Source organism: Larimichthys crocea, chromosome XV (genome assembly GCF_000972845.2).
Source record: "Larimichthys crocea isolate SSNF chromosome XV, L_crocea_2.0, whole genome shotgun sequence".
Classification (NCBI taxonomy): Eukaryota; Metazoa; Chordata; class Actinopteri; family Sciaenidae; genus Larimichthys; species Larimichthys crocea.
The window spans coordinates 18,349,506-18,369,473 of record NC_040025.1 but is presented as its reverse complement, the minus strand read 5'-3'; the positions used below and the strand labels follow the sequence as shown (position 1 = coordinate 18,369,473).

Below are 19,968 nucleotides of genomic sequence, written 5' to 3'. Positions count from 1 at the left end.
ATCTACAGGCCAAGTCTATTACAAGATCGAACAAAAAGCTGTCATATGATGTCATGTCTATATGAAGCATCGGTTTATAGGTCTGCATCATTTAAATTGATTGTGAGAGGCTTTTACCTTTCATTTGATTAATAACACCAGGCCGCACTTAAAGAAAGACAGCAACATACGTGATGTGATGTGATGTCTATGCCCCACAGCTTTAGTGTTTAATATATCATTTCAGCATTACCATCTAAAGAAAAAGATTCAATGAATGTGGGAGATTTCTATTAAACTGTGCTGTATGGAGGCCATGTATGGTGCTCAGATCACGGGTATGGGAGCTTTCTGTCCAGGGCACAGCCGCTCTGATGTAATCCTTCTTATATAAGCAGCCGCACGGAAGCTAATGAGCTGCCTGTCACTGCCTGGGCCGAGACTTTACAGTCAATAAGATCAAGGAGGTTGTGACCGCATGCAAAATTTACAACTAGTGACAAAAAAGGAAAAGATCAGCGAGCGCTCAGCAGAGGTGAGACAGAAAATATAGAAGGAAGTGTGTTTCCATGTGTTAGCCAGCCAGCTGAGCGCCAACGCTGATTACAGCCTCAAGTTCGTTTTTTTTTAAAATAGGAGGCAAATTTTCAGACACCATATGTGCTGCAATAATGAGTATGTCACTTTGATGCCAAGATTTATGCTGAGGTTTTGACTCCTTCGGTAGACGCCAGATATTTTAAATGTAATACATTGCTGAAACTTTCAGATAACTGACACGCGTTAGGTCTTAGGCTAATACTACAAATTACAGGGTGATATGGTACAAGATTAATGTATTTCTTTTGTACTGCTTTAGACTTTCAGTGTCTAACGGTCCAATCAGTAGTTTTTGACTGTAAATAACACATGTATTCACGCAGAAGTTTCTGTTTTGTTCAGCTGAAACATGACAATCAGAAACTATATTTATAATATCGTGGGTCCGATCGAATCATTTTACTTTAATAATGTGTGGTTATTGTGTGTTTTTTACAGTTAACTACCTGCAAACTAATTTCAAAAAATGAAAGTCAAACTGAAGCAGGGACGTTACCTGTCTTGTCAGAGTTGCAGAGGATGGTCTCTTTCTCATGCGCCCCGGGGCCATGTCTCATCCACACAGAGATGGTGAAGGGCTCTTTCAGGCTGGTGCTCACCATGCCGTCAGGAACCTTGATGGCCTGGGTGCCATTGAATTCAAACACCTGGTCGCTGTCGTGCCCATTGTCGGTGGGCAGTCCGACCGTCCAGTTGGCAGAATTACTGGGTGCAGGCAGAAGCTCAATGGTGCCGGAGCTGGCACCTAAAAAAACAATCAGTCAAAGAGATCAAAGTCAATTATACTGAAAATATATATTGGAAAGGATCTGATCTGATGCACTCCTGACAATACCCATTTTCAGTGGTGCAATTACTTACCACACAGCTTGTGCAGCGATTTCTCAGAGTAAGTGTCACGATCGCAGCCCTTTCCAATATGGTTGGTTTCCAGTTCAACATTGGCTCGGATGGATGTGATTGGCTCATCACAGGTCTCCAAGTGCATGCTTGGGAAAAGGGCCAGACTACCTGTGCCAGGTTCGTATTCAATCCTCTTATTGAAACCTGAAAGACGAAGCGAGAGAGGAGGGAAAAAATGAAAAGATGTCCTTCAGCACAGCGCAAATAACACATGAGCAGTCAATGCAGCGGCTGTCAATAGTAATTATGCATTAAAAAGCACTTCAGTTCTTTAAAACACGATAAAAGAGCTTGTGGCTTAAAGGAGTTAAATAACCTTTTTTCACAATGGCAGCCTGTGCGTTGGTGGGCCGCTTTTGTTCAACATAGAGACACACCTAAACAGTGATGGTTGGCGAGCTACAGTGAGTAGAAGAGAGCTTTGATACCTTGCCAGCTGGGTTTGCAGGTGGGCTTGACGCTGATCTTGACCAGAACATCCTCAGAGGCACGGTTCTTTCCACAGTCGTAGGCGGTCACCGTCAGCTTATACATGTGCTCTTTGCCATAGCTCAGTTTCTCCGTGTTCTTGATGAAGCCTGAGTGAAGCAGAGGGGGAAAGTGAGTGCCAGGGCCGCTCTTTGTTTAATTTCAAAGCTGCAACTGTGCAAGGAAATTCATAAAGGGATGATGAAGCAGCAAAACAAAGTATTGAAATATTAAAAAGAGTTTTTAGAAAGATTTATTTATTTTTTTGCCCAAAAGTGCTGAACTAAAATCGTAATATACTGATTGATATCTCTTCGAGGCCACATCATAATATTTTGATTTACATCTTTATCCTTGCGATGCTAAAAGTAAATTATCATCTGATTAGTATGCAAGTGATTAAAAGAGAGTGATGGATTTTGTTTGACTAAGATCAGATCCCAGTGATTAGCTGTCACAGTTGAGCACCTTCACCAACATTATGTATCCTCACACTGATTGTCCTCACATTATCACCTGTATGCATTTCCTCTTTTATCAGAGCCGAGCTGGGCCTGGATATCTGATGTCATTTGTACTGGATCTTTAATTTTGTTTTACAAGGCACAAGATAAATAACCCAGCAGTCTGACACGAACCACCAACTTGGGTGACACTTCAAGGAGACAGTCAGCGCCGCGCAGAGCGAAAAGCTGCAGTGAATTCTAAATAAGTCTTTTACACAGATCAATAGACAATGTGATGTGTTAATAAAATCATGGCTCTAAGGCATGAACTGCAGCTTTTAACCCCATCAGGCGCTAAGACAAGGCTGCTAGGTGTGGGTGCTTACCATCTTTGTCGACAGTGAAGGGCACATCAGGAGTGACGATCTCGTAGTTGCAGATTTGGCTGAACTGGAAAGAGCAGTCGGCGTCCACTGCCTCCACCTTCAAGATGCTGTCATACTTCTTTCCCTCGATAACGGTGGCTTTGTAGGACTTCTCCTTGAACACCGGTGAATACTCATTGATGTCATTCACCTGGATGTGCACAGTGGCCCTGAGAGAGACAAAATATTGGTGATGACGATGAGATGATCAAATAGCTTTTGACTTCTGGTCCATTTCATGTCCACACTTACTTATTACAGTATGTTACAGGAGCAACATAGTAAACAAGTCATATGGGCTGTTATTGAAAGTAAGCCAAGCAGCACTCTTACGTGTTCATTCATTCTCTCTGATGGTGACAAATTACAGACAAAGAAATAATTCATTTTAAGTATTTTATTCCAGACAACAACTGGGCCTCATTAGAGCTGTGACAAATCTTTTCATTATAAGTATTTGTAAGTATCTATCATTTTGTCTCTAAAATGTAATAAAATAGTGAAAAATGTCTGGTATCATTTCCCACAGTCGAAGTCATGTCTTTAAAATGCGCTCTCTCTCTCTCGTTTTCCGCACACATCCAGTTTGTTTTGATGTATGACCAAAAAAAAGCATCAATTTCTCACCTCTGAGAGGCTGCAAACTGCAAACACTGAGCATTTTTGCTTAAAGATGATAATTAAGAGATGGATTAAGATTAATCCTTAATCTACATGTTTCTGCTATAAACCTCATACAGTATGTCACGAGTAATGGAAAGAAAATAAGCATCTCATACTAAGGGGCCTTTTTATGGGGAACTGTCACAACACAAGCTCATCACACCTCTGTTTTAACTGCTTCTCATGTCACCATGTCTCTATGTGGTTTGATGTTTGTGTAGTTAAAAAACAATCTGGGAGAAGTATATGAATTGCTTTTGTAGTAAAGGGTAAAAGGATTTAATAATAGTTTTAATTTTGAATTAAAATGACACATCTAGCATCACACAGTTCTCTGGATGGTCCAAACTAAACAGCCTAATGCATCAGGTCATATGAACAAATGTGTGTCTCAGCTATGATCGCTGTAACTGCAGTCAAGCTAAAAAGAAATTAGTCACGTCAGAGGAAAACTCGGGGTTCAGATCAGGTACCAGTCCTTCTGGATTGGCAGAGGCTGACTCACTTGTGGGATTTCTTCATGTTGGCGCCATCAGGACCTTCTCCACAGTCGTAGGCTTGGATGGTGAAGGTGTGCTCCTTCTGCAGCTCACAGTCCAGCTTGTCCTTGGCACGGATGACCCCCTCTCCAGTGGACTTGTCCAGGACCACTGCCTCAAAGGGAACATTCTGCCCGTGGATCCTGAAGCCGCAAATCTCACCTGAACACGTCAAGAGCCAAAAGAGTGTTTGCTCAGAATAACTGATGACAGGCGTGAAAATCTTATTGTTCAAATTAAAAATTATGTTAACAACAAAACCATAAATTCACGCAACAAAAACAAAAACAAAAGATCAGCCACGGGTTTTTGGTGCCAGGGAGTTGTAGTAGTAGATTGGGGTGGGTGGTGGCTGTGGAGGAAGCTCAAAAAAAGCACTGTCATATGGGTGAGTACTGGGAGGGAAGGGAGTTGGGAGAGGGTGTGGGACATTTAGTATCATAAAAGACTTTTCCAAGCCACTTGAAAACATTGCATCCAGTCATGCAGGCAGAAACCGAAAAGATATGGACAGGCATTTCACAGGAGTACTTAAAATATTAGAAATCAAAGTCATGAAACCAAGCCCAAAAAGTAAGTACATAGAGAACAGGATTTGAAGTGAAGATCATTTATCTCTGTAAAATTACAGCCTATCTTACGATAGAAACAATAAGGAACATAAATAAAAATAAAAATCTTGATAATAGAGCATAAAAGCCTTGTGGTAAGTTGATTCAGCACCAAATCAGTCATCAAAACCCAAAAAAAGTCTGTGAAAGAAAATAAAACCTCTCAGACACCTCCTCTGAAAATAGTACTTTTTAATTAAATAAAGTCTTCCTGTGTAATTTTGCCTCTCGCCCAAAACTACTGCAAAATGAATCCAAAGAAAATGAAATCATAGAGAACGTAACCGCTACAAGAACAGTATTCAACCAAAAAAAAAAAAAATACTGGATGAGAACTGGGGTTAGAAATATCAACTTGCTTGACATCCACATCAAATGACAACTGCAGCCATGCTAATGGTGGAGATTAGTGGTGGAGAACTAACTCAACAAGATCCACTGAGGCAAAAGATGCGACAACAGAAACTTTGTAGCAGAGAGAGTTTGCATTAGTTAACAATCTCAGCAGCTTTCAGTTGAAGACTTAAATGTCAGAAAAGTCCACAGGAGTCACTGTACCTGCACCACAGACATGCATGATGCCTTTAAGACGTTTAAATACCAAATCTAGTGTCAATTTCTGCTCCAATTTACATGATGGGGTTGTGAAATGTTCTTTTAGATTTCATTTTATTATTAAATATGTCAAAAATTGGCATTTCCTTCCATATTTTTTTTTTAACCGAAAGGACTGGATTGGGCAAAATGGCAGCAAAGTGACTGAAAACTCCTGTTTTAAAGCAGCTTTCTGTTTCCTGGTGACAGCTGAAAAACTGTTAGGGTCTGCAAACTGCAATGGATGTCTCATGCACAGATATTTCTAAGTACAGTCAGCCCCACATCACACTTTTCATCCAGCTGTTGGAACTCCAAAAAATTCAGGGTGAGAAAAACTTAAAGTTGAGAAAAAACCAAATGGGAAGATTACAGAGCATGGCGGGAGTTTCTGTGTAAAAGTGTGGATGCTGTTTTTTGCGTTAGTGGGTTAATAATAATAAGAATAAGAAAGAGCACAAGGCAGAAGAAAGAGCCCAAGATCACCTTCTTCAGTGAGGGTCACCTCAAAACTCTCTACAAGGAAGGGAGAAAAGATAAACCCAGATCAGTTAAAAGAAAAGTTAGCATCTCAGAGAAAAAACAGAGAGGACAGCAAGGAAACATACTCTCGCTATAAGCTTACAGACCCGCCAGCAGAAAAGCTCGCACAGTTTCTTATACGCACTTCTGCCAGTCGCAAGAAAGGAAGGATTAAAACATTCATGAAAAACCAGTTGCGTCAAAGAGTTTGCAGTTTTATTAATGGCTCAGCAAATCCTTTTAGAAGAAACAGCGAGTGAAAAATGACAGAACATCAAATTACAAGCAACAGAAATCTCACTTTTTAATGTCAGCATGTTTTGGAGGATTCTGGAGAGTCAACAAGTTCACCTCACCTCTCAAAACACTGCTTAAATATTTACGGTATTGATATTAAGATGAAAAAAGAATCTTGATGAAGTCCTTTTCTATTTTGCTGCTTTTTTTTTCCCAGTGGGTTGGACCTGGTCATTTTGTTTTCACCTACTAAACAATTAGAAATGGATTTCACATTAGAGACCACTGTTCAGGGCCAGTCATGCAGTCGAAGAGTTGTTTACCACAGCACTAATGACTGGCTCACACCGGAGCTTTAGGAATTCCTTTTCATTCGCCACACAGGCTTCTCAGCTCGGGTCGAGTCAGCCATCACGCTTGATTGTTACGTATCGATTTTACAGTCTTGGCCTGCAATGCATATTTACGACTAAATAAACACGGTGAATTACAACCTGACAATATGATTTAGTTTATAGGTCAATATGCTGGATATTTGGTGGGAGCTGAGAATATAATCAAATAATCCAGATCTGATGGGGGTTCCCTGCTCTGTTCCTCACTCGTTTTACAGCACAATTATGCATGAATGCTGAGCTACTTTCCAAGTTTGAAGAGGATTTGGTTTCAACGATTTTAGCTTCTCAATCGGCCTGACTGAACTCACACCAAGTGTATCACTCTAACACACATAAACCCGTGCTGTGACTCTTTTCATGCTAAATATTACCTAATCACATTGATCTGATCCGTGATTGTCTTTGGCCTGTGTGTTAGCTTTACAGTGAACATTGTTTGTTGGCACAGATGGGGCCGGATACAAGGCTGGCTCGACAGAGTTGGTCACTCCTGTTGCCATGTGAAGCCAGATTGCTTGCCCTGTCTCTCTCTCTAACTCGAGAGAGAGAGACAGAGACTAGTTCACAGGGACACGCAGTTCATTCTCATCAAAAAAAAAAGAAAAAAAGAAAAGAAAAGGGGAGCCCCATTAGAAAGAAGTGGGAGCACCAAGCTCTGTATTCAACACTAATTTACTGTGAAAGCAAACGTCATGCAGAGAACAGGAACATTATTTAATTCCCCACCCCTTTAGAAACGATGGGCCTCTCACTGAAGTTGTCCATCTTAAGAAGTATGTGCTGCAGATCAGCTCTTAGGAACAATGTGAAGAACATTACATTTGACATCTCCTCTGACAGCCACGTGGACGTTAAAGCCTCGCTTGCTAAATCAGGAGAAGTAGGCCTAAACGGAGATAAAAATGGCCATATCAAGTGGAGGGAGAGCACAGAGGGTGAGGGGAGTAGCAGACAAAAAGATCACGCAACTCATGTGCTGTGAAACGGTGGGAAATCATTTCCAGTCCTGTGGTGCTTTGAATCCTGGCCAAAGTCAATCCTGACATGATTAAAAAAGCTCCAGAGCTAATGCTGCCTTGGTACAGAAAGCCCACTAATTGTGCCTCTCTACTGGGAGGGGACAAAAAAACAAAAAAAAACATGAAAGAGTATTTTGATCTGAATATCAAAAGGGCCAATCTAGAGGATATGGTAGCCAGCTGCATGTCAGTATGACAGGCACGTCATAAAAATCAAATGTGCATGCCACATACTCCACTACTAGGAGTGCAAAGTTATCCCCCTCTAGCACCAGTGAGTCAGTGAACATCTGATTTATACAAGCACACATATATAACCTATATCAGAGTTATAGAGAGAGTGATCTTCATATACTAACCAAAACAGGTCGATTTAAAAGCACTATGCTGAGACTAGACTTAAGTAAAGCTTGATTACATGTCTTTAAACATACACAATGTCCATGAAATGTCTATGAAATTCACATTGTTTATGCATTATCATTTTTTCTCGTTGCAGAGTATGTTTTCTTTATTTAGTGTGAAATGAGAGGAGAGCGATTCCAAGTGCAGTGAAGCTGAGGGAGTAAAGAAATGGCAGCAGCAGCATTTAACCTCCTCTCTCACCTGCGTAGCGTAGAGGAGCATCTTTGTCCAGCGCAATCAGAGGCGGGTCCAGAAGTACTTTATCATCGTTTTCCGTTACGATCCCATGGTACGTCGTCTCGATCCATGGTTTGTGCTTATTGACTGTGAGAAACAGAGAGAGGAAATGTCAGTGCCCATAAAAATAAAAAGCTATTTCTATCTCGAGGTGTTTTTTCTCTCACCAACACTAATTAGCAATTCACAGCTCTTTTTTTTTTCCTCCACAGTGTTTTTAATAATCAGATTTCATCTGTGTTTTCTCAAATCACTAGTTGGACTTTTATCTCTACTCCCACTGCAGCTTAAGTACATTTTTAATGAGGTTTTGGATGTTTTTAATATTCCCTTCAAATACACATCTTGTCCATCCTAAACACAAAGTACTGCAGTTATATTATTTAATATCAGAACAGAAGTTATTTCAAGATTATTTTATGATATTTCTACACCAGTAAGGTTCCAACAGACTGACAGAGCCGCAATCCAAATCCACCAAAGACTCTGACGATGATTTCCAGGCCAGTTTGCGGAGCTGTAGTCGGTTCTTTTAGTGCTTTGTTTGCTAGTTGGCCCGGGAAGCATCCCAGCTGCAGATAGGACTGTGTTGTAGCTGTAGCAGCAGAAAAGGCTGCAGTGAGTGACATATTTGGGCTGGCTTAGAAAACAGTGTTGACGCAGGGGAGATGCAGCTCTCTTACAGCCAATATGTGCTCACTTCAGAGCAAAGAGAGAGGATAGCATCCTGTGCTACTGAACTGCAGAGGTGATGTTAACTCTGGCTGACGTGCACTGAAACACTGGGAGAGGTAACCGGACCAAGGATATTTCCTGACAGCAAGTACATCCAAATCGTATATATATAGAGTTTTAGTTCAGGGCAGGCACAACATCATGTTTAGTTTATCACCGCAGCAACTGCAACCATTACATAACTGCTATATGCAAAACCTGTTAACAAGCAGCTTTACTTTTTCTTGAATCATTTTCTCATTTGCAAAAACAGATTAACACTAATCTTAAAATGAATAAACAAACAGCAGCTTGATTGATATTCTACTGAGCAGGCAATAAAAAAACTGAGACATCTCATCAAAACAACTGAACACCCGTTTGATTCATATTTCCTGGAGTGCACCAAAATAGCCTCATTTAGAAAAGTAAATAAAAACAGACAGACAGATACCTGTTTGTGCAAATGATCAGAAAACCTGCTCAAGACATGCTGCCTCTCTGTCCTCACCTAAACCCTGCTGTCCTTACACAGATGGTCATTTTCAATGTAAACAGTCGGACAAATTCAATGTGACCGGGTCATGCAATCAAGCTAATCCATGCTCTGCACGACAAACTGCTGGGGCAGCCTAAACAATTATCGACCACAGCACAATAAGCACGTGGCTCAAATGGAATCTATTTAATCATTTACAAAGCACCGTAATTTGCCAGTGGTTATATGGGAGCTATGTTTTGGATTTCTTTGTGAAAATTGAGCTTAATAAAAGCAACAGCAACTGATCTTGATTCATGTTGGCATTGGCAAATATGACTTTTAGAAAAAAACGAGTTAAACATCAATTACACGGCTGGAGAACATATTTTCCTCTTACTATCACTGTAGGTCTCCAGCAGTGTATTATTACTATAATAAGGCCCGTTTTGTTATTATTTATTCCTGCCAGACAGGGCAGCAAGTTAACCAGTAATGACAAACAGGCAGTTATTAAAATATGTATTTATCAATAATGCCACTGTGTAATAATTATTTAATGTGACAAACTCCAAAATCAGACAAAAGGGTGCGTGAATGAAAATGCTCAACAACACCAGCTTCATTGCTAAGTGAAGCACATCCTTCAGCCCACGTTTATCCAATTACGGCTGCACACGGACACATTCTGTACACAACATTATTTAAATACACAGTGGATTAATTACTGTGTTTCAGTCGCAACATGCTGGTGCCATTGATTTGTTCAGGCTGCCAAACAGAAATCTTGTGCTCATACTACTACCACAATTTTAGGCTATACTGTGTATCGCCTACAATATTAACATCTGAAAATCAAAGAGACGTACATACACACACACTCAGTACATCCAGAATTAATGACAGTTTTCTAATCCTAACTGCGCATGTTGTGAATGGTGAAATTAAATCCACAGCCGTGTCACGCTGCAGAAAGCCTCAACATCGCACGTTTATCATGTGACTAATTGATGTTGCTCAATAATGCAGTCTCTGCTGCGATTATATTGTCAGCTTCAAACAATAATAATTTTCAGACCACTTTAAATGTCAGTGTGCCAAATCCAATTTCAGCGAAGCAAATCACTTCTGTTGTGTGTATCTTAATTGAGTTAGTAATTTAGATGACATCACAATTTTGTGTAATTCTATGTGATTACACGATCAATGAAAATGAATTGCAAGCTACTTGCACAGGATTGGCATGATGTGGGTACCACAATGAAAATGTTTTTTTTTTTACTGAGTAAAGTCCTTAGAGAGTAATGACAAAACTACAGCATAATACAGCAAGTGCAACTCTCAGTCAGTCGCAGGACCACAGTGTAAAAATCACTACTAAAGAAATTATTTCAAAGTTACTGCAATGTCGACTTAAAAAGTTCTCTTTTAAGAGGAGCCTTTGCCAAAACAAAAGTTGTTTTTCATGGAGAACTGCAGAAAGATTTCATAACACTTTGGTTACATCTTATCCACATGCAGTGACTTTTAAGAACGAGTTGCCAGTACATTACAAATGACAAAGCCCAATGAATTCTCTTAGCCGAGAGTCGTGACCTGGCGTGAAGTGGATGGCTTTAGACAGATTTCCAGGCCAGACTACTACATTAATCTGATTTAGCTTTCAGAGTCACAGTTACTGTTTGCCAGGTCACATGTGGGTCTCACATTTGTTGCTCATGGCCTTCAGCACTCCCAAGTGCACTGAACTAGGACCAGCACTGCATGGTACAACATCAATCTGCATTCTCAAAGTTCCTGTGGGTTTAAGAAAAACATTTCAGCCAGACGCAGACCAATAACACCAGATGCACTAACCAAGAAGGCTGACTGCCACGATGTAAGAAGCACACACATTTGTATCGCATGCATCTTCATCTTGACTCTCAAGGAACTTGAGAACTTTACAAAGTGAATTTCATCTACTATAAACAAACAAACACAACAACTAAAGACCCACACGCAGGTAAACTATGTGGAAGTCAAACAACTCTAGCACAGCCAATCAACTTTGTATTGAGAAGTCAAGTAACGTCTGATAGAAAAGACCCAACAATTTCTGTCAGTCGATAGAAATGCTGAGATATATACTCGCAGACGGCAAACTGTGGAGCAGAAAGACGTGATGCAGGTATAGATGTCGGCATATGGACAAGAGAGACACACCGGGGTGGCCTCTGACACAATCAAAAGCAATCTGCATACAGCCGTGCCTGATCATCAAAATCAAAGCCCCTTTCATTCACAGACATCTCCCACGAAATGAAATCCAAAGCACAATTTTATTTAAAGCGTGAAATTCTCACATACATCGTGTGAAATTACAAGAAGACAAGACAGCTTTATCATCCCTCTGCAGTGAAGAACATCGAGGTGTGACTCCCTCAACAGAAAACATTTGACACAGGAACAAAGATAAGATTTGCACTCACACAGACACCATTACTCTTGGAAACTGAATAATTATTCCATATTGTATATTATATATGCTACCTATAAGATATGAGATTCTGGATTCTGATTCTTATTAAAGAGGGATTTAGGATTTAGGATGGGATGAGATTAGGAAAGGGGCCTGAGGCAGTCTGAGGCGTCTCGCTGCTGCAGCACTGAGAAGGTTTAGTGTTGAAGACTGAAATTTACTTAATTTAATCACGAAACCAATTCATCTAATCCAAAGGATACTCATGACAGGTTCAATTAAAACCTGCACACTCCTTCAGTCACATCAAAGCAGATAAATGAAGAGGAAACTCTTGACTCCTAACGAATAATCAACATTAAACTGATCCCTCTGCAGAAGATGCCTGAGAAGCACAAGTGTCTCGTCTTAACAATTATTTAGTAAAATAGACCACTGAAGTGGCATCTTCAAATTACTTCTTTTGTCTGAACGACAGTCAAAAACTCAAACATATTCAATTTAAAATGATAGAAAAATAGAGAAAAGCAGCAAATCCTAAAATATAAGAAGCTGTAAACAGAGAATGGGCACCATTTCTGTTCAATAAATGACTTGAACTATTGATTGATTATCAAAATTGTTGCAGACTCATTTTCTGCCGATCGAGTCATTGTTTCAGCTCTAATCCCATTTTGTCCAGAGAGATCATCGTCCTAAATTCTCACATTTTAAAGCTAAGGAGGTCACAGCCAAGTAGGTCAAAGTAAAAAGGAATGTTTAACCGTCTATACAAAACACTGCTTTCTCTGCATACTTAAAAATTAAAGATAAACGGCTACTGAATATACATGTATATTTAATATATAACTGCTGAAAAGGAAAAAGACAATGCTGCGACACTTGTCATTTTCAACTCACAAAGCCACTACAAGACGCCTTAGGTCGCAGACAATAAGAGCGGTCACATCATTATTGAGAGTGCAGACTGATTACAGAACAGTGAACAGAACGAAAGGCTGGGTACAAATAAGTGCACTCTCTGCACCCAGGCCTTGAGCAGTATCTATTTTGCCATACGTTCACAGCTTCTGACATTTCACTGAGCTATATGGTATATCATATGACGGCATTTGTGTTCAATAAATAATTAAATAAAAGACTATAAAAGCTGAGCAGCTGGTGATAGAAGTTATTGTAGCATGTATGACATTGTCTAGAATACAATGCTGTGTGTCTAATATGTAATTAGCCTACTTAGACAAGTCTTTGTGGGTTTAAATACTTATGGCCCATAGAATAATGAATATATAGGATATCATTCTTCCACAGAGACTTGCTGGAGGACTGAATACTGAATACACTCTCACCTTTCCCCAGGACTGAACCCAAAAAAGTTATCCCAACACTCATAGTCGCAATCTCCTCTTTGAGTGCATAGTGAAAGAGAGTGAGTGGCAGAGAGTGACAGTGAATGCAGCAAAGCTGATAAAAAGGTGAGCAGTGAAGTTGTCAGTTAAGCAGTAAATGTAGAGTGTGGGTTTCAGTTTGTCAGTGAATAAAGACTGCAGCCTCTCAGACCAGATAGACCCTGTCTGTCTGTCTGTCTGTGTCTGTAAGTGTGTGTGTGTCGTTTCCATTGAGGGCAAACACCACAATGTCCCCTCAATCCAACATCTCTCTATCAGTTTAACAGAAAGAGGTGCGTCTGTACTATTGATGGTATAAAGAAAGCCTTTGGATTTTAAATACTCTGGTATACCCCCGTTGTGGAGAAAGTCAAAGGTCAATGTTGAGGTCAGGAAGGAAGAAAGTGTTCAGGAGCCTCTGATGCCTTATGCTGTATTGTTTATTGACGCTTGGCCAGGGAGAATTAGAGACACTCTCAAAGTACATCAGAAGTGCCTGAGTCGGTCTCACATTTTGCCCAACTCATCCTGGTGGATAGACTTTAAACCCAAAGATCACACCCAAAATACTACATGCCCAGAATCAGTCAAAGAGAATGTCTTTACCCTTGGAGGTGTTATTGTCAACACATTCTAGTCTGGAGACACAGATTGTAACGTCGACAACAACATATCTATTATGTCTAAGAAGGCAGCAATAGGTCTCTTGAACCGTGACCACCACAGTGTTGAGATATGATGGCACCTAGTCAAAGACAAACAATTAATACTGTCGAGGACCTCAAGGCCCACATGTGACCATGTGTAACCTAAGGATAGAAAATTCCATAACAACCATGATACCACTAAAGCCTACGTCACCTCAGAGAGCAAGATTTTTTTGTCCACCAGCCAAAAGCATAGTTCAGTTTTTACCAGCCACTAAATACATTAGCACTGTGTTTTGGGGGGATTTTTTTTTGGGGCTAGGGCCACCTACATGCATTTGGTGCCAATTTTATTCCCTGCTGTACCCACCTGAATAGATTGTGGGATTAAGAAGAGAAATGGACTTCAATAACACACTGTTCTATTTCAGGCAAAGAGAAGTCATTGGCCTTAATATAAATATTGGATGGAAGGTTAGGATACACACACACACACACACACACACGAAAGGGCTAATATTTGCCTCTTGCTAAATAATAGATATGAATCCTGCAGCGTCATCCCATGCTGATGCATTTTAACAGTATCATTCTGAAAATCCCACAGATAATAAACCCTACTGTATTCACTACCAAACAAATTAAGCCCTGATCAGGCAGACACTGGCAAAATAAAAACCCTTTAAGATGAATCATGTGTGGACAAACACACAGGCCATTACTATATGTGCACAGATGGCAGGCTACTGGACCCACTTATAGCGTGGCAACACAGTAACAGGTAAAGCCAATGACATTTAATCCTATAATAGGATACACTGAATTAGGTAAAGATGTCTCACCAACACCTGGAATCCCATTTTAAGATGTCCAAATGATAAACTGAGGGAGAACTCAGGGGAACAAGAACTTTTAGGACAGAAAGAGAGCATGGTTGATTTCTGACACAGGTGGATAAGGACTACGCACTTGGAATGACTGTGACAGTGTGTGCCAAGCTGTGCTGTGCCAAGCCATCTACTGATCAGCTCTATATGGCTGCCTCCTGCATTGTGAACACTTGAGAACCAGAGTGGCTCTTTTAAGAGACCATTAATGCTTTAAAATAAATTGCCTCTTAATATGATGCAGGTTTTGGCATGTATAGAAATCGGGTGCACTCAATCCTGTAATAAATCCTACATTCATGAAGGTTATATGGTTCAAACAGAGTTGATTCAACGGTGTGGTCTTTCTGGATGCTGCAGTTTGTTGCTGTTGCATCATACTAATATACTGCATCACACAGAGAGGTGTTTATCATAATTGGCTTACCATCGTTGATATAAATGGAGTGGGCAAAACATCTGTCAGCAAAACACAATACAATTTAGCTAGGTGTACATAAACGTTTTGTTTGTGGCGGTCTTTGTATATTTTAAGTTGATTATGGAAACCCCAAGCGGTGATACATTCATACATTTCCTCAGTTTTCTCATGATAACAAGTTAATTTCATTTGTTTTACTCTCAAGTTATTAATGTCATTATGTCAAAATGAATGTTGTTATCCCAAAATAATAGAATAATTCTCAAGATCTCAAGAAAATGAAACTTTGTTTTCTCTGGATAACATAATTAATTTGAGATCTTGAGAAAACTAATTAAGTAAAGTTTATTAAAAAAGTATATTAAATTCAATATCATCAAACAAAATCATCCAGAATCGTGATCAATAACATTGCAATACTAATGGTGAGACAATACCGCCAGTAGTTTTCCCTACTTCAATCAATCACAGACACTTGCCTGGACTTTAAGGTGGTAAACAAGCCAAAAAGACAAGTGGACTATAAAGTCCTCTTTAAAAAAAAAGACCATTTGTTTTCCAGTGTGATTAGCGCAGCAACTTTTGTGCTCATCTTGCAACTGATTTACCGCCAGGACAATAAGTGCTCTTGTGTAGAAAAGGCTTAACAGCCCTCACCTCTCTTTGCATAGAAATGTTGTGTTTCTCTGTGGATTTCCTCTCAAATGTGCAGTTGACTGATTGTTGCTCATGTATAAAATTAACAAACTCCAGAGTAAACTTTCAGGATTCACAAACTTTCTGTGGAGGCACATATTCATCTGTGTGTGATGTCACCATTCGCTTCTTTCATGACCTCCAAAGAACGGGGTAACGTACTGGCCATTCACATGAACACAAAGACAAAGGCCCTTTATGGTCGCCTCGCTCTTTTATTGAAGCCTAACCTTTACAGTTTGACTTATTAACCGTGATGAAATACTTCCTGTGAGAATGTTAGGGCCACAATAGGTCCTGCTAATCCTGAGATTCAATAGGATGCCTGTACATACTCTCTCCCCTCTCCATGCCACGGCTGTGTGATGTCTCTTCCTGGTGGAGGGGGGAATAAAATCATTCTGCCACCCCAGTGCCTGCCAAAAGCTTTGCACGTGTCCAACTACTGACACGGACTAAACCAAACATGATGTTCATGGGCTACTGGTCACCGTAGGAGAACGAGAGTGCTGTAGCACAACTGTCCAGATTGCATCAGATGATCAGTCTATAATTATCAGATGACGCCTGAACATGCCTGGGAACCTCTGAGGGTGTATTGTGTAATGATGACGATGCAGCCAACTGTCCGGCCTGTGACACGTTGTGGAGCGCTGCTCCATCGATTTAGCTCATATTTTACATCTGATGTCCGACAGCCTGCACGCCTTCATCTGCTTTGATTACATGCAAATGTGAAGCTCTACCACGGGAAGGCTGCTCAACCACTGAGCGACACTTTAAGTGCAATAATAATAACAATTCAAGAATCTATATGCAATCATTTTATTACCTAGTCATGTGGTTTTGCTCTCAGATAATAGCTAATATTGTAATATGTGCTGCCTGTAAACAGTGTACATAAATGTTCTTAAATCATACAATAAACAGCTGTCTATATCAGTCTCTGCCCTGGTGCAAATGTTTAATTACACATAATCAGGAATAAATTCAAATTAGTGGCACAATCTGCCAATCACAGCCAGCATAAGTGGCAGAACTGTCTACAAGCAGCGTGTGCAGGCAGTCTTATTACTGTCAGAGACTAAATAAAGCCTCTGTGTTTCTGGGTTGTTGTTGTTCATATTTGTCCAATTAGCTGCAGCGCTACACTGAAGAAGAAAGAAGAAAGGAGTTTCTGTGCTCAGGTGACAGTCAGGCCTTGGGGTGTTTCCAGGGAGACGCCAAAAGAAGTTGGAAAATTTGAACAGCTTAAACCGTGAGAACAAAAATACAGGAGAATATGCAAAATGCACCTCTTATACCTACTGCATTGGAGTATGTGGGCAAGAGGCAATTCCAGCGATGGCTTGTTTTCCAACTATTCAAAAATTTCTGTGCTTGCCATAAGCCAGGGTTTCCTGGTGGACAGGAGTGCTTACAAAAACAACCACAGGGCCACCTCATGACAGTTTGAAGGCTGCGTCAGGCTCTGTTATCCAACAGGGACAACCAAAAATTGCAGCCAAACAGGTGAAGATATGACAGCTCCCAGTCAAGCAAAGGCTTCTATTTTGTTTGTGAGTGACTCACTCTATCAATAAACAATCTGCTCACGGTCAGAAACAGTGGACACACTTCTCTGTTTGTCTTGCCTTACAAGCCCAGCGGCTTGTTGACGCAAGCCACCTCCATCACAGACTGCAGACTGTTCTAGGAAGCCTTGAAGACCCTTTAAGGAAACCCAGACCTCAGGGGCCCTCACTCTCCAAACACCCTGCTCACACAGGAGAGCCTCTCCGTTGCCCTACCAGGCAACAACATTTGTTTGTCCTCTAACGCTGTCTCAACCGCCCAACAGAATGAACACACCCTCGGCGGCCGTAGTGCTCCTGTGAAGAGGGGGTTGGGAGCCGCAGAGCCTTGAATGCAACTCAATCACGTCTCTGTATGAACGGCACAAAAGAGCCAGTGAGAGCAGAGAAGTGAGAGTGAAACGGCTAGAGCTCTGCACAGGCACTCGGGTGTAAGTGACCTGCGGCAGGTAATGTGCTCTCTGGTTACCTGTTTCCCATGGAGGCTGAAGCTTATGCGAATAGGTCTACGGTGCCAGTTTTTCTGTTGGAAGCAATGGGACTCGAGGGAGGAGGTAACACAGCCAGATAAGCTGCAGATATGGGCTGAATTAAAACCCGTGAGCGCTGGTTTTTATTACACTCTCTCTTAATAAAAATAACACAATGAGATGTGCACCATTGGCTATGGCTATTACTTTCAGGGTGAGGATGCTCAGTTTCAAATCTGACATTTCAATCAAGAAAAACAATATTTTTGCCCTTATGTTGGTGATTTGAGCAGACTTATTCATATCATTACACGAACAACGGATAAATCAATTCAAACCCTGGACACTTGATTTCTGAATATTATTTTTTGTGGCTTCCATGTATAAAATCAAAACCTAGGGCTCATGTGAATGTAAAGTCTTTCCTTGGTGGACGACATAACTTCCCAGTCATCTGGCACAACTTAATATTCACAACCGAATGACCCATTCTTTATGGTTCACTGACTCCATTCAGCCCACGAAGGCACCAATCAGAGGAAAGTCAGCACGGACCCAAATTGAGTCCAGTATTCTCATGGCCTTCTTTGCAGCACTAAGTGGCAAATTACTAAATAGAAATGCTTCAACAACTTAGCGCTTTCAGGGGGATTATCTCATATACACATTCTTGAGGGGCTTGAGTCGCGATCCTTCGAACAGTGACCGCATTGTGACATGCTTAGTCAAGATCCAAACTCTGAAGTCTGGCCCTAAAGGCCCTTTGTTCCTCTGAGAAATCTCAGAATAAATACTGAAGAAATGTAAGAGTTAACTTGTAGGAACAGGGCCTCTGTGTAGGGCAAGTAAACAGTTATTCGGAGCAATGCAGGGTAGAATGTTTGGTTCTTACTTCTCAGAAGCGTTAATCACTTTTAAATGCCACTTGAACAACAGTGCAAAGTTCCTTCATTATCTCAGTGCTGACTCGATAAACACGTAATAGATTTCAATGAAATGTGTTGTAAACATAGGCCATGACCCAAAGAGCAAGCGGTTAGGATTGACTGTTCTTGTTGGCTCGTATATCGTGTACTGTGGAGGCATATTTTTTCCCCAAATTCCCAGCATTGTGACAAACCTAGTTCAGTGAGTGTTGGTCTGACACATTTCTGCGACAACTGTTTTTATCTAATATAATTTAAACTGTTCTGCCAACAAATCTTAACCAACCTTCCCAAAAATCCAATATATATATTTACAGCTGGCTTGTTGGAGCACCCAGGTGTCATTCGCCTGAGGTCCACCGATGAGTCACATCTTTGCAAATTTCTAGATTAGCCATGAGGCGGCAGAAGAAGGACTACCGACGTGACGGCAGATTTTTTAATTTAAAATGACTCTTCAGAAACATATGGGTGACATCAGGCATACGCTGTCCATTCTTTATACTGTCAGTGGTGTAACTCAGTGAACCATCAGTCTGCTCACTGGACATTTTTTAAAAATGTATCCTTTACAAAGCCCTGATATTCCTGTGCAGACTTGAAGTGTTCTTCAAAAATCATAGCTGTCAATCAGAATTAAAACAGCACGTTTTTTCACTGTTTCACTAAAGGTATGTCTTCTCTGAGTTCATTTTAATTGCTTCTATGTTCAGTGACTGATGGTAATAAAGCCATGAATCTTGTACTGACAGAACACTGTGGAATATGTGGACCAGATCACTTAACAATAAATGATACAAGTCCTATCAATCAAACTACCTGGAGCGACGCACTTGTGACAGCTGACATTTTCTTTTTTGTTTCACCAGCTCGTAAAATCCTGACACGTTCAAAGTGAAACATCTGAAACTGAACGGGTGATGACTTCTTTCCCCGTGTCACCACATTAAGCCATCACCCTGCTGGCATTTAATAATGTTTCTATTTCTGAAGTAAATCAAGTCTGTAAACTGACGCTGAATGACGGTACACAACAGTCTTACTACAGTTGCATGTGAGGGTGAACAATGCAGTCATTGTGAGCGTGGAGCGTGGAGTTCATCCACATAGTTTCTGATAGCGAGATGCCATACGCTGTCACACGCACTGTTGGTATCTTAAAAAGTTTAAAATGGAGAATTTGAGTGTCTACAAGAAATGGTTAAAGTGAGTAGAATTATTTCCTCAGGGTCAACCGGGTCACTGATGGTGAGCATCCTA

General features: G+C 40.7%; 1 protein-coding gene across 4 annotated transcripts in view; it reads right to left on the bottom strand.

Moving 5' to 3' along the window:
• The window catches only part of clstn1 (calsyntenin 1), a 33,508-nt gene that overhangs the window by 10,428 nt on the left and 3,112 nt on the right, over positions 1–19,968 (bottom strand). For 2 of the 4 annotated variants that reach the window (XM_019254427.2, XM_019254429.2), the window contains exons 2-8: positions 8,011–8,133; positions 5,715–5,744; positions 3,990–4,185; positions 2,783–2,991; positions 1,911–2,060; positions 1,441–1,626; positions 1,076–1,324 (exon numbers count right to left, since the gene is read on the bottom strand). In XM_019254427.2, the coding sequence (XP_019109972.1) occupies positions 1,076–1,324; positions 1,441–1,626; positions 1,911–2,060; positions 2,783–2,991; positions 3,990–4,185; positions 5,715–5,744; positions 8,011–8,133 (1,143 nt within the window). The remainder of the gene's footprint in view (positions 1–1,075; positions 1,325–1,440; positions 1,627–1,910; positions 2,061–2,782; positions 2,992–3,989; positions 4,186–5,714; positions 5,745–8,010; positions 8,134–19,968) is intronic. The other 2 variants (XM_019254428.2, XM_019254430.2) reach the window with 1 other exon arrangement.